This window comes from Podarcis filfolensis (genome assembly GCF_964270895.1).
Source record: "Podarcis filfolensis genome assembly, chromosome: 3".
Taxonomy (NCBI): domain Eukaryota; kingdom Metazoa; phylum Chordata; class Lepidosauria; order Squamata; family Lacertidae; genus Podarcis; species Podarcis filfolensis.
In genome coordinates this window covers 104,272,576-104,286,809 of record NC_139606.1, presented here as the reverse complement: position 1 = coordinate 104,286,809, position 14,234 = coordinate 104,272,576, and the positions used below count along the sequence as shown (strand labels likewise).

The following is a 14,234-nucleotide window of genomic DNA, read 5'->3' as shown; positions in this document are numbered from 1 at the left end:
TTGAAACTCTGGAGAGCTGCAGCCAGTCTGTGCAGGCAGTACGGAGCTGGCTGTCTCGCTCAGTAGAATGCATTTTGTTCCCTAGGATCTGTAGTAAATCCTCAGTATTAATTCCAGCAGGGCCTTATGCACCTCTGCACTTTCCCCCCTTTAAGCCAAACCTTCCTGAAGGTAGGAACAACAACAACAAATAATAATAATAATGGTTAGCAACTCTTACCTAAATGCAAAGTGGCTGTGGTGATGTTAAAAACCAGAGTTTTTGCCACTTTGGGGTCATTTAGACCTCTCACTACCTTGGACATGCTGAATTTTATAATCCATTCTAATTGGAGTTTGTGACACCAATGCCATTTTGACAAAACAAAATTCAGAAAAGGGGGGGGGGGGAGAGGAGAAATCCCGCATGGAAGCTGCAGGGAACCGGGAGAAAAGTTTTAACCTTTTCTAATCCCTTGTGCCATTTTCACAGAAGGGAGAGCGTGAGCTGCAAAGGGGTTTTGTTTTTTCCTCCAGTGCTTTATCACACTTAACCTACATATATATGTGTTTAAACATTCGGCGTTTCAGTACTTGAGTTGCTGAGCTTGCGTTCCCATTTTTCTATGTGCTGTGTTCTTGCAGTACCCCATGTATTGCGCCCCCCCACCCTTGCCTCCTGTTTATTGCATGGAGACGGAGACCCCCACTGCAGAGGACATACAGCTACTGAAGAAAACGATGGAAACGGAGGCTGTGCAGGTGACTCATCTCTATATCCTCCAGTGGGTCAGGAGTCCTTTTCTGTAATGTGAAAGGCAGAAGGGTTCTTGGTGACCAGCGGAACTCCTCGCCAGCAAGCAGCCTCTTCTCCCTAATAAGAGACCTCACCACCCACCTCCAGAGGCAGGCTGTAGGCCTTCAGGCTACCTTCCGCTCTTTCTCCGTGAGAGAGGGCAGTGGAGGGGAGGCTGGGCGGGGACTTCATTCCTGGCTCTCAGTTGTCTTGGGCTCATTTAGATTGGAGGGCCTTTGCACACTGCAGCTTGCGGCAGCTGGGACTTGCATGACGTCAAACCCATCGCCAGAGTCTTGTGGTACCTTAAAGACTTAACAGATGTGTGGTGGGAGGTCTGTGGCAATTGCTGACCTAACACCTTGTAAGGAGCCAGTCCCAAGAAACAGTTGTGGTTTCCTTGCCAGAGGTTCCAGTCTCTGCAGTTGACACCAGTCTGCTAAACGCTGTGCTTGTTTAATATAGATTTAAACACTTAATTGTCACAGACTGTATTTTTTTTGGTCTCATTTCGATCCCACCATGCCAGTTTCCCCAACACATACCTTCCAACTAAGGTTTCGCTTTATGCAGCTGACGAAGTGGGCATGAGTAAAGCTTGTGCCGTAGTGAACATCGCAAGTCTGTTAAGGTCCCACAAGACTCTATTGCTTTTGCTACAAGAGACCCAACACGGCTGCCTCTCTGGAAATGTTTGCATGGTGTTAGTTCACAAAGGATCCGACCATTTCTTCATTAAACCACCGCTGAAGTGCAAGCCAAACCTTGCGTTTCTCGGCAAGTGGCTGTCCCATGCCCTCAGAACTGTCTGCCATGCAAGTGTTATTTCCTGCTCACACACCCCACCCCAAAGCTCCGCTAGTGTGTATTTTGCTTCTTTCCAATGTCCTTTCTGAAAGAAAGAAAGAAAGAAAGAAAGAAAGAAAGAAAGAAAGAAATTGAGAACTGCACAGTTGCACAAAACCAAACAGACTTGCTTAGTCGTTTTTGCATGAATTGACAAACTCAGCGGAGCAGAGGGGAAGGCAGGAAGGGAGCAGCTAAACCATCCTTTGGCATGCTGTATTGGCCAAGTCACATGCTTTCTGTTTCAGCCAGAGTAATCATCCCTCCTCACAGTGTCACACCTTGAACTATGTGGGATAGTGGTGCCTACACAAAATCACAGGGCACTGCAGATCAGCCATGGCCATGTGGTCAGGGCTGGCACAATTGGGCGTCCACCAGGATCCTCCCATTAGTGATTGCTGCTTCCCTCCTGGCATACTTGCTCTGCGCCTGAAGATTGCCAGTTCCCCTGTATTCCTCTGCCCAGCCACATCAGCCTCGTTCCCCCAGCTCCCATTCTGCTTACCTTTGCTCCCTGTTCAAATTCCCACACGGAAGCATTGGGAAGAGCTTGCACATCTGTGCTCCTTTGGGACACTACAGAAGTCCCATCCATTGCCAGCCCAACATGCCCACCCCACCCCTGCCCAGCCCTGTGGCTGTTAGAAGGGAATGCTACCAGGCAGAAAGTACAGCTCAATATGCAGAGCTGCGTTATGATGGCAAATGCCAGGCACAGAGTCCCGTTTTGTCCAAGTAAACATGCTTACGATCAGGTTAAATGCCTTTGCTCATACGTTAGTGAGTGGGAGCACTGGAGCGCTTATTTCCGAGCCTCAATCTTCCCACTTTGTGAGACAGGCCTATTAAGCAGAAAAGATAAAGAAACAGCAGGCTTTATTTCTACCCAATGAAGAAATCTAAGATTCACCAGTTAGCCTTTATGCTTGCTTCTCAGCCTCTGTGTGTGTCTCCCATCTGCAAAATAGGATGTCTTCTAGACTGTCTTCTCCATGCTGAATTCTGTTTATGATTTGCCTGCTCTCCCTCTCTCTCTGTTGATCTGTAGCCTGTGGCTTGACTCGCTTTCTTAACTTGCCAGCTTTGTGTGCAGTTTTGTTAGTTCCTCATTCCCCACTGTGGCATTGCTGCTGTCTGCGGTATGTGAGCTTGACATCATGCATTGCTGGAATTGCTTGGTGGGTGATGCTTTGCAAGAAAGCGCAAAGGCTGCATAGCACCGCTTGGGGAACCCTTTTCAGCCAGAGTGCCACATTCCCTTCTGGGCAGCCTCCTGGCGCCCACATGCCATCGGTGGGCGGGGCTAGAGGCAAAACTGGGCGGAGCAGTGAACGCAAATTTCACCTTCGTACAGCAGGCTGGTTTCCACACCTGATCATATACCCATCTCTGTCCTCGTGTCTTCCAGGCAAAAACACTTAAGAGTAGGGAGCAAAGTAGGGCTGGTGAGAGGTGCAGCTTGAGGAGAGCCCCATGGGTCACATAGAAAGGCCTCGAAACTTAGTCAAACAGGCATTTTTGCACTGGTTTTCTTTTCTTTGTCTATTATTTATTTCAGGCTAGGCCCGGAAGGTGCTTCAGTAGGCAGCATCAAGAGGGCACAGAAACCCTAGGGCTGACTCAGTGGCTAGGATCACCTTGGCACTGACCTCCAGTAAACTCTACAAAGTAGGGCGGGCTTTGCCAACCTGTCCGGCCGGCTGGGGCTGATGGAAGTTGTAGTCCAAATGGGCCGGAGGTTGCCCGGTTGGCAAAGATGGTAGTAGACCCAGCCTCCAGAGAGAAGGGCCAGGCCAGGAGGAGTTGCACCGCTCCCAGAAGCAGCCTCTGCTAACTTCTTGCGGGATCTTGTGCCTAGATGCTGAAAGACATAAAGAAGGAGAAGGTTTTGCTGCGTCGGAAATCGGAGCTTCCCCAGGACGTCTACACCATAAAGGCCCTGGAAGCGCACAAGAGAGCGGAAGAATTCCTCACCTCGAGCCAGGAGGCGCTCTGACGGGCTAGGGAGCCCCTGGAGGGAACACAGAAATGCACTTTGTTCTAATGTATAACTAGGGAATGAACATGGTGAGCTGTGCCTGTCCTCTGCTCCATTCTCATTCTTTCAGGTTAGATTTGATTTTACATTGTACCTCATATCCCCCACGACACTGTCACTCCCTCCTGCTTTCTCCTCTTTACAAAGCTGTTTTTTGTGTGCACGTGTGAAAGGGAGCCTAGCCCCATCCATGAGGGGGTCATTCCACACAAGGGTCATCCCTGCTCCTCCTCCTGTTCCCCCCCTCCCCCCCGTCAATCTACTCCAGTCCCAGGACCAAAGCATCGAGAGTTCAGCCGCAAACTTACAGCAGCCTTAGCCCAAGCTGGCGCCCTGCAGATGTTGTGGACCACAAATCCCATCAGGTAGTCCCGAACATCTGGAAGGCACCAGATGGTCAAAGGCTGGTGCTACAGTAATAATTCACTACAGCCCCCTAGCAATTGTTTATATCCCCCCTTTTTTTATCTACACCCCACACAATGATATGGTCTGAAGAACGCAACGTATTATGTGAAACTGGCAGAGCTGCGCGTTACAGTCTGCTTCCTAGGGATCAAGGCAGGTTTGTTCCTTGGGGACCAAGCTAGATTTAGGAACATAGTTTTGCTCCCCACCCCCTCACCCCGGAATAAATGGCTAATTAGAGAGTACCGATTTGATTTGATCTGATCTATATGAATAAGGGTCGCTGGCTTTTTTGTTGGGTTCTGTGCAAGGATGTAATCAGTGTGTGTGTGTGTCAGTGTAAGAAAGAGATCATGAATGCAAATGGAGTGCGAGTCAGGGAAATTTACAATTTGTTCTATTTGCACTCCCCCCCCCCAATTGCAGCACAATGGCAGCCTTACATAGTTCTAGGTCTGGCCTGTGCTTTTTGCTGCTTGATCATTTAGATTGTCCGTCCCAAATACAGACTAGTGATTGATCTGCACATTTACCGCACAAGAGCCTCCCTTACGAACTGGTTGGCTTTCCTCTCTGCAGTTTCAGCTAGAACTGGAGCGAGATTTGACGCTTTCCAGCAGATTCTCCTACTTGCGCCAACCTCCCTTTCTCCACTGTTGGGAGAACGCTGGGCAAATTACTTCCTAAGTTCACAGTACACAAACAGCTTTTAAAGCATTTTTCATATTGGGAACAAGGGCGGGAGGGGACTTAACCGCACAAGCCAGGAAACACCTGTTGCTGTTTTCTTAATAGGGATGATCAGCACTTCGTTTGCTGGGGGGGGGGGTGCTAAGCCTCAGTGTGCTCAAGTTCATTTCAGCCGTTCTAGTTCCATGGGCCTCATCTTGGAAGGTCTCGGAGCAAGAGACAGCAAAGGCTCATTTTAGGGTGGTAGCCAGAGAGGATTACCCCATTTCCCGTAAGCTATAGGTTTTAGCTTGTGAGCCACTGACTCAAATCTCCAGCTCAGTGCAAGCAATCCAGAGCTACAGTGTGCTAGAGGTGGCCATCCAACATCCCCTTGTGGAGTTCCTGTAAGTTACAGCCTTCCTTGCCTCTAGGTAATTGGTTCCAATGTCAAATTGCTCTTACCTTCGAAGTTTTTCTCCTATTAGTGAACCAAAATATATCCTCCTGTAATTTAAGGTCATAAGAGCTACTCTTGCCCTCCCCTCTAGGGGCAGAAAAGGACAAATGGTTGCCTTCTTTGTGATAGCTTTTCAGGTATTTCAAGCGCTAGCATGTCCGCCTTCAGTCTTCTCTTCTGCAGCTGTAACATCCCCTGTTACTTTAATGTATCCCTATGAGACTTGTTTTCTATAGTTGACCATGTTTGTTGGCCTCCGCTAAATCCAGTTGTCTATATCAGGGGTTCCATGGACCACCGGTGGTCCAGGAAATGCGTTTGAAGAACAGTTACAATTTGAATTCCATAGAATTCTATACAATTCAAATTGTAGTACAGTATGAGAAATAAAAGAAGCAATAACAATACAAGTAAAAACCATACAGCATCAAGCACAGCAGGTTACAACAGGCAGAGAAAAACCATTAAGTGGTCTCCCTCAAAGTTGGGGCACCCAGAACTGGACACATTACTCCAGATGTGGTCTGACTAGTGTAGAGTAAAATGGAACTATTACTTCTCATCTAGCCTATATTTAACCAGTTCACCAACAAAAATGTTAAAAAGACTTCGCCAAATGCTTAGCTGTAATAAATTACATCCAGAGCATTCCCACACTCCAAGCTAACGACCTGATCAAAAAAAGTCTGAGATTCTTGACAAATCCATTATGACTTCAACTAATTGTTATCAAGATTGTATATATACATAATTTGTTCTAGTATCATAGTCAGACTGACCAGTCTATGATTTGCTAGATATTTCTTTTTGCAAAGTGGAGCAACAATTGCTTGTCTCCAGTCCTGTGATGCCTCACAACCATTCTCCAGGGTTTATTCAATTAGTGCTTCTGCAAGTAAACTAGTGACTTCCTTTAGTACTCTACGATGTGATCTATATGCCCTGAAGCCTTGAACTCATTTGAGGTAGCTAGGTAGTTTCCTGACCAACTCCTTATTAAACTTGAATTAGCTTCATATGCTGCCATTGTTTACAGATTGCTGATTGAATTTCAGAATCATGGAAGGTCACAAAAGGGGAGGACCCTCATTCCTAATCAATTCCACGTCAACCTTCTGTTTTATGAATTCTGACTTGCATTTCCCCAACTCAGATTCTAGGTTCCAGTCTTCTACAGTTAATTTAAGGCTTTAAGTCCAAGTACACTCACTCAGAAGTAAATCCCATTGAAAGCAGTGAGACAACCGTGGGAGGTTCAGACTGCAAGCCTCTTTCTCCAATCTACATCACACTTTAAATCTTCATACGCTGTATTGCATTATCTACACACTTACTTCACTTCTGTTGTGTTTCTCCCTATTTCTCCTGTACCTATATTAATTTTGTTCCAAGTTCCCTAAAGCCCAGTTTCATAGCTCTGCCTGCATCTCACTGAAGGTACCCACTTTCCTATACTGGTAACTGATCTGCACCGTTGCTTTTCTGAATTTGCCAATTAGTTTGGAAAGGAAGGTGAGGCACAGGCTATTAGTACTCTGACATCCAGCCCATCAATCAATCATAGCTCCTCCACTGTCTGCTGCCAAAATATTTTCAATACCCGCTGAAGATGCTCTGGCTGACTGGTGAACAGTTTCTCTGAACACTAAAGCCCTTCTTTGAGTGAGACCTGCTTAAACCTCTTGCCATGTGCCAACTGAAGCAGCAAGAGGGAAGCAGAAAACCATGACACAAAAGGAAAGGGGGAGTTTTGATTTAATATATTTGCCTGTCTTTTCAGTGGTAGAATTGAATAGGAACCAGAATGAACTGAGTGGCCACTGGGCTTCAGGTGTAGCTGCTGGAGGGACGATATTGACTTGGAACTCTTCTAAAGCAAAGTGCAATTCAGTCAATTTGTGCCCCCCACCCCCACCCAAGGCTGGGCTCTGCAGACGAGAACTATAGGGCACATTCCCCCACCCAGCCCCATACACAACACAGCCCTTCTCTGCCTGCTGGAGTTTTGCAATGGTGGAGCAGGGCTGCAATTGAGCATCATGTGCTGTATGACTTAGATGTAAATATAGCCTCTGTCTAATCTTTGTTTGGGGTCAGGGAACTTGTGTTTGGTACCTAACATTAAAGTTTAGTTTGCTGCCAATTCATTCCAGTGTCCTATGTATCTTCACGGGGATGGGAGAAGCTGTGTGAGAAAGGGGGCGAAAGAACGAACGCCTTCCAGCCAAAACGAGCACCTCAAGCACACGGCTTCAGGTCACTATTCACTTTAATCCAGCTCTACTTTTAAAAAAAATATTCCCTTGTGTTTCTCCCACTTTGCTTGTATACTTTCCCTACTTTTTACATGGACAGGGTTGGAGCTGCCTCTTTCACTTCTTACATAGCCCCTTCTCAAAGGGAGGGGGGGCGCAAGCAAAACTTAAGTGATGCATTCACTCTCTGGACACAAGTATTAAGCTGCTTTACAGTTCATTATGTACATATGGTGTACTTTATTTTCAGTAGAGTATTACATAGTATGACAGTGTTGGATTTTGTACAGATGTCCCTGTATGTACAGAACTAAATAAAATGGATCTCTTGAAAAGATGACACGCTGGACTCCACCTCATGGCCATGTTTAGCTCTTTAGCCCATGTGTCACTTGGAAAAGGGGGGTGGGGGCTGGTGGGGGAGAGAGTAAACAGCAGGGCTAGAATCATGCATGTTGAAGGGCGATTTCATGAGATGGTTATTTCTCCTAGAGACTTCTCCCTCTCCCCAAGCTTAGGAAAACAGCCTGATATCACTAGCACCACCACTCAAGTAGCTATGACTGGGCGTCACAAAAAAAAAACAAAAAAAACGCCATATTTTCAATGCGACAAGGTGAACACAGAGTTTCAATGCTGGTGAAAGATAAATATCTAACCCAACCAGTTCAGAGACAATGGTTTAAAGTGCAGCACTTCTGTTTAGCTCTTTCGGCTGGAGGCAAGGATGCAGAAGAGCCGGCCTTCACTTCCATTCTGGCTTGGGGCTGCTCTGGCTCTGCCGGGCTTGCAGGGTTCGCTGCACCATATCCTGCCACTGGTCATCCGAGATTTCGTTGGCCCAGGCAGGGATTCCAAGTGTGGGGAGCTTGATTCCGGCCATAGTCCTTTTCACCAGCTCCACGTGTTCTAGAGTCAAAGACAGCCGAGGAATGAGAGGGGCAGCGCAAAAGGAAGCCAGCCGCCAATACCACACACCCAAGACTCAACACAATTCCTTTCCAAGGATTTCCATATTCATGCAGTAGATAAAGGGCAGCTCATCCAAGGTAGCAAGCAACCCAGGATGAAGGCTCAGGTTTACCTGGGGGGGGGGAGTGAGGGATGCATTTATGGGCCCATGGTAAGCTTGAACTATGGACTGGATAGCCAAAAACGATTGCTGCCCCACAAATCTTGTAAACAAGAGAGACCACCATAGCAATTAGCCAACCCACAGAGTTACCAGGCAAAACTGTGCAGCCGATAAGACACTAGTACATAGCTGTCAACTTTTCCCTTTTCTTGCGAGGAATCCTATTCGGAATAAGGGAATTTCCCTTTAAAAAAGGGAAGCGTTGACAGCTATGCACTAGTATCAGACAAGTGCTAAAACTGAATGGCAAGAATGGAGAGAGAAATGGCATGAAAGCTAGAGGACACTGTGTGTTTGGACTTGAGCAAGGAGAAGTCAGATTTAGACCCAGTAGCCCTGTAAAGTAGATTAGGTTGAGAGGGTAGTTATGTGTGGCCTTTATATAGCACTTAATCATAAAAGGGGATCATGAACACAGGTGAAATAACCCCTCTTCTACCTTGCACTTTATGTGGGCTACAAGATGCTATTGTAAGGTGGATTGGTAGCTGGTTGGCTGACCAAGGCCAGAGGGTGCTCACCAATGGTTCCTTGTCATGCTGGAAAAAAGTGGTAAGTGGTGTGCTGCAAGGTTCTGTCCTGGGCCTGGTGTTGTTCAACATCTTTATAAATGACTTTGATGAAGGAATAGAGGAGAAGCTCATCAAAGCTGTACATGACACCAAACTGAGAAGAGCATGTAATGCCTCAGAAGAGAGAATCAGGATTCAAGAGGATCTTAACTGATTGGAGAACAGGACCAGAAGTCATGAAAAGCAGTTCAACAGGAACTAGCAAAGTGAATTTCAGTATGGACATATGTAAGGTTCTACACTTAGGAATCATCAGATGTGCAAATACAGGATCAGCGGCACCTGGCTTGACACAGCAGTGCATGTGAAAAGGATCTAGGGGTCCTAGTAGATCACAAGCTTACTGTGAGTCAACAGTGTGATGCAGCAGCAAAAAAAGCTAAAACTATTCTAGGCTGCATCAACAGAAGTATAGTGTCCAGATCAAGGGAAGTAACAGGACCACTCTATTGTGCCTTGGTCAGATACCACTTGGGAGTACTGTGTCCAGTTCTGGGCAAAGTTTAAGAAGGAATTAAGGGTTGGGTATGCTTAGCCTGGAAAAGCGAAGACTGAGAGGTGATACGGTAGCCAACTTCAGATATCTGAAGGGCTGTCACATAGAGGAGGGAGCATGCTTGTTTTCTGCTGTTCTAGAAGGTAGGACCTGAGCCAATGGATTCAAGGTACAGGAAAGGAGATTCCAACTAAATAGAAATAACTTCAAGACTGTAAGAGCTGTTCAGCAGTGGAACCAACTACCTTGGCAGGTGGTGGACTCTTTCAATGGAAGTTTTTAAGCAGAGGTCAGATGGCCATCTGTCAGGGATTCTTTATTTGTGATTCCTGCATTGCAGGGGGTTAGACTAGAAGACCTTTGGGATCCTTTCCAAATCTACAATTCTATGTGGGAATGGCAGGATGGAAATGTGATTTAGAGGTTATGGAACAGGTTAGAGACCTAGAGAATATAACAAACTAGATAATCACAAGCCTTTAAAGAGGCAGAATGGGAAAAATAACATGGGCTGAATGTGGCAGGACTTACAGACACCAAGTTCTAAGGTTGGCAATTCTCTCTGGAGACTATAAAGACTAAAATAAATAAAGCTGCTTCCATATTATGTTACCTGGATCCATAGGGATAGAGCTGCGAGAGTTTTGAGCTGCAGATCCCTCCTCCTCATCGCTGTCCACAGGTGGGTCAGGCAGATGCAGTCTCATTGCCTGCATGCAGTGCATAAAGCCATTACAAGCATTAAGCACAGCACAAAGGCATGCTCATGCAAGAATCTGTGGCCCCACCTTGGGGAACCCCAGGACACATACTTGAAACAAAACTGTGCTACCTGAAGTCGCTCATTGATATCGGGCGTTGGCTCTGTGCTGGGTTCCGTTTCTTCAGCTGCTGCTAGTCCCTGATCTGGATCTTGATTCAGTGGCTGGTACAAATAGCCATTGCTACCATCTTCCTCCTCCTCTTCAGGTTCTTCACTACTCCACTCCCCAGTAGGTTCAGGGGTTCCATCAGGTGTCTCTTGCAGCCCCAGCTCTTCGTGCTCATTTGGACAGATCCTCTCTGGACCCATTATCTGTGTAACCACTGGCTCCAAGGCCATGCACTAGGATCTGAAGGGAAACATGGAACTTAAATCTCCGCAACAATACTATTGCTTAAAGTTGTATATTTGTCTGAGAAATGACTGAGAAAGAAGCATATCCTACAAAGAGATTGCAGGAAGGTAAGAGCAATAAGCACTCTAAGGCAGAACAGACCTACCTAAGAAAGTCCATTATAGTCAACTTTAGAGCCATCACCACATTTCACATCACATACTATACCCTAGTTTTTGGCCTACAACTCCCATGATCCCTAGCTAGCAGGACCGGTTGTCAGGGATGATGGGAATTGTAGGTGCAAAACATCTGGAGGGCCGAGTTTGCCTATGTCTGCACTAAAGCATTATACCACAGAATCATAGAGTTGGGACCCTGAGGATCATCTAGTCCAACCCCATTGCAATGCAGGAATACGCAGCTGTCCCATATGGAGGTTGAACCTGCAACCTTGGTGTTATCAACACCATGTTCTAACCAGCTGAGCTATGTAATGTGATGGGTTTCAGGCTGCCTTTCAGGGAACACCAGGATTCTATGGAAGCTTATCAGGAGCTTCCCAGAAATGCAACTTTACCATCACTGCTTTAGTTTTTCCTGCAATACACAAGAAAGTGTTGAGTGGTTTTATGCGACTCAATTCTAGTTTGTCCAGTTACGGCAAAGCTCAATAGCCATGGCCAATGTCAAACCTGCATATGTCACTGTTTCCCTAAGCCAGAGATGGAAAACCTGCAGCCCTCCAGATGTTGGCACACCCACTCATATCAGCCCCAGCCAGCATGACCAATGGTCAGAGATTATGGAAGTTAGTAGTTCAACAACACTTGGGAGGGCTGTGGGTTCCCCATCCTTCCCCTAAACAAGGACACTTCTTCAGGGTAAATTAGCTTCCAAGTCCTATATCCCATTTGCCTCTCACCCACATCAGTTGAGGGCCAGGTTTCTTTAACTAGAGGTAGCTATTCAGTATCTCATATTGCCTTCTATGGGACAAATTAATAAGCTGTGATGTGGGTTAGGAAACAAAGAGTTAGGTTTAGGCCCGCTCCATTATCTTCTATATAACCCAGTGACTGCCACTCCCATAGAAGAGACTTTAAGAAAGCACTTTAAGACAATGCAGTTTAGACCAAACTCACCTAGAACCCGTAACAGCGATTCAGTTCTCCAAAGTATTTCTAAAATAATAATAATACAATAACTTACAATTACTGTATTAAAACAAGTGTTCTATTACGTCAAGCTTAGACACATGCAATATAAAAGCATGGTGATTAATCACAGAATCGGCAACAATCCTGGCTCCCCCTTCCCTTTGAGGTGGAGTCATGGCTCTGACTCGCAACTTGGATTCAAGATGCCTTTTCGCTTTTGCTGCTACAGAGTAACATGGCTACCCCTCTGGAAAATAAACAAACTAGCCTTAGGCAGCCGAGGTTCAGGCTCCCTCCTACCCACCCCACTGGGAGGATGGACGAAAACGTGTCTTTCTGGGTTTCAGAAGGGTTTCTATATGCGCCCGTCGTTATGGACCTTTCAAAACGCCCTATAAATGCTGATCCTTGTTGTCCTCGCCCCCACCACAAAGACCTCCATTTCCAACACCGCCTGCTCTCGCCGTTTCGCCTATTGCCCTCCATCGCTGCCTGACGCCCAGCAAACCACAGCCGCGCCCGCCACCCAGAGCAACAAGAAGACCCCCTGCCTTCACCCAGAAGGGAGTTCCGCCTTCCCGATCGGAGGCCGATCCCAGCCAGCCGCTCAGCCTCCGGAAAGGACAAGGCGCGCAGGGCCACTGGGAATGACGTCATAGCCGTGCGCGGCGGGCGGAGCCGAAACTATGGCAACCTGCTCCCCACCTTGGGCGAGATACAATATACAGGTCTCCCCCACCAGCCCTCGCCTCTCCGTTGGCCCCTGGCAGTTCTAAAGTCGACAAGCGGCTGTGTTCATTGATACGGTCGCAAAGCACGTTGGAAGGACTGGCCAATAGCTGCCGCCTTGCGCTTCGTGAAAGCATAAGGCTCGTGCAACAAAAGACATTCGCCGGGAATCGGGATCTCAATTTACGGTGATGGGCACCCCAAATGCATATAGGTTAGCAGTTCGGTAAAACTGTATGTCCAAACCACTTCTTCGTCACCAGGCCAGTTTTTATCCTTTTTAACACCACGCGGAGGCTTTTTGTTGTTGCTGCTGCTGCCGCTGGTGGCAAAAAAAATAAAATAAACAATGTTTCTCTTTTGCACCGTGGAGAATTACGGAAATGCCTTTCCAACAGTGCATGCACGTGCACTAGAATTGCCCGACTTCCAGCAACCTCTGGGGCTCTAGAAGTCAAATCTCTTTTGAGGTTAGAGGTTGTATCTTAAAGGCGCTCCCACCCACATGGACACCCTGGGCAAGAAATTCGCTCACTGATTTTGTGACATGCCTTTTATTATTGCACTTCGTGCAAAGCAAGCTGGCTAGATTTTTGGGTTGGGTTGCAAGTCGCTCTGAGTTGCCTTGGGCAAGATAAAGAACCTAACAAATGCAATTAATAATAATACAGTAATAATAATAATACTAATGGAGTGAGGGACGGACCTGGCGGTCATCCTCTGTGAGAGGGGTACAGTAACATTGTTCCTACTTTTATCTGCGGAAATCTGAAGGTCAGGGTATGCAGGCTGTGTAGAAGATGTAAGGGGTATGTGTTAAATGGCACGGTATACCATATTGGCATAAAGTCACCAAGTAGGGTTGCCACCTGTCCTTTATCATAAGGAATTGTTCCTTTCTTCAAGGGAAAATATGGGACTTCTCCCATATTTTGCTTGACCTGTCCCATATTTTGCCCGACCAAAGGTGGCAACCCGACCACCAAGTGGCCTAATATAGGAAGGATCCAGGTGAATTCCTACTACCTACTCGTGTTTATTGTGAGGTTTTAAAAAAATATATATAATTCAATGTTGCCTGTAAGACACGTTGGTAGGGTTTGTATCCTGAAAGACGGGGATATAAATCCTTGAAATAAATAACTACAGTTGCCCCCCGCAGAGCTACAATTCCCAGCACCTTTAACTACAGTTCCCAGGGTTCTTCTGGGGGGCGGGGAGTGTGCTTTAAATGGTGCATACGCAGCCGTAGTTAAATCTTCTTTCTCTGCCAGTTCTCCCAGGTTCCTTTTCTCCCTCCGGGCTTATTTCTGGAGCCTGGCTTCTGGAGCACGCACCACCCACCTACCAACCTAGTCCAGAGTCCAAAATTACCTGCACCCGCCGCGTGTGCACAGAATCGCTTTACCAAATCCGTATCAAGTGATCTGGACCCGTTATGTAAATAAGGTAACCTTCATCCAGCGCGAAGCTGTGGTGGAAAGAGCTACAGCGCCCAGGGGCTTCTTAAAATCCCCTTTGCGAGCGTGGGTATGTGAAGACGCTGCCCAACCCCATTTCGTGGCCATTTTTTTTGAAACCGGCGTGCTGG

The 14,234-nt window shown here is 46.8% G+C and overlaps 3 protein-coding genes across 8 annotated transcripts in view; 2 read left to right on the top strand and 1 right to left on the bottom strand.

The window, feature by feature from the left end:
- The window catches only part of PPP2R5D (protein phosphatase 2 regulatory subunit B'delta), a 58,117-nt gene extending 50,323 nt beyond the window's left edge, over positions 1–7,794 (top strand). For 2 of the 3 annotated variants that reach the window (XM_083605194.1, XM_083605195.1), the window contains exons 15-16: positions 625–741; positions 3,483–7,794. In XM_083605194.1, coding sequence (XP_083461320.1) covers positions 625–741; positions 3,483–3,620 — 255 coding nt within the window. In that variant the 3' untranslated portion in view covers positions 3,621–7,794. The remainder of the gene's footprint in view (positions 1–624; positions 742–3,482) is intronic. The other variant, XM_083605196.1, reaches the window with a different exon arrangement.
- Positions 7,675–14,042, bottom strand: MEA1 (male-enhanced antigen 1). Of its 3 annotated transcripts, none has more exons than XM_083605645.1 (5): positions 14,018–14,042; positions 11,900–11,938; positions 10,490–10,769; positions 10,271–10,367; positions 7,675–8,363 (listed from the first exon to the last, which is right to left on the bottom strand). In XM_083605645.1, exons 3-5 carry the CDS (start codon positions 10,757–10,759, stop codon positions 8,200–8,202), a joined length of 531 nt encoding a protein of 176 aa, XP_083461771.1. In that variant the 5' UTR covers positions 10,760–10,769; positions 11,900–11,938; positions 14,018–14,042; the 3' UTR covers positions 7,675–8,199. The 3 variants fall into 3 exon arrangements, with proteins under 3 accessions (XP_083461771.1, XP_083461770.1, XP_083461769.1); XM_083605644.1 differs by lacking the exon at positions 14,018–14,042 and adding an exon at positions 12,466–12,675; XM_083605643.1 differs by lacking the exon at positions 14,018–14,042 and adding an exon at positions 12,472–12,671.
- Positions 13,964–14,234, top strand: part of KLHDC3 (kelch domain containing 3) — a gene marked incomplete at its 3' end in the record, with an annotated part of 42,355 nt that continues 42,084 nt past the window's right edge. The window contains exon 1 of one of the 2 annotated variants that reach the window (XM_083605442.1): positions 13,964–14,092. The remainder of the gene's footprint in view (positions 14,093–14,234) is intronic. The other variant, XM_083605440.1, reaches the window with a different exon arrangement.

What these genes read in the sequence shown, in the direction of transcription:
- MEA1 (XM_083605645.1), bottom strand. Translation starts at nt 10,759, where the DNA reads ATGGCCTTGGAGCCAGTGGTTACACAGATAATGGGTCCAGAGAGGATC. An exon ending in ATATCAATGAGCGACTTCAG is followed by an intron (nt 10,368 to 10,489) that starts GTAGCACAGTTT and finishes CACTGCATGCAG; the next exon opens with GCAATGAGACTGCATCTGCC. An exon ending in CTCTATCCCTATGGATCCAG is followed by an intron (nt 8,364 to 10,270) that starts GTAACATAATAT and finishes CTTTGACTCTAG; the next exon opens with AACACGTGGAGCTGGTGAAA.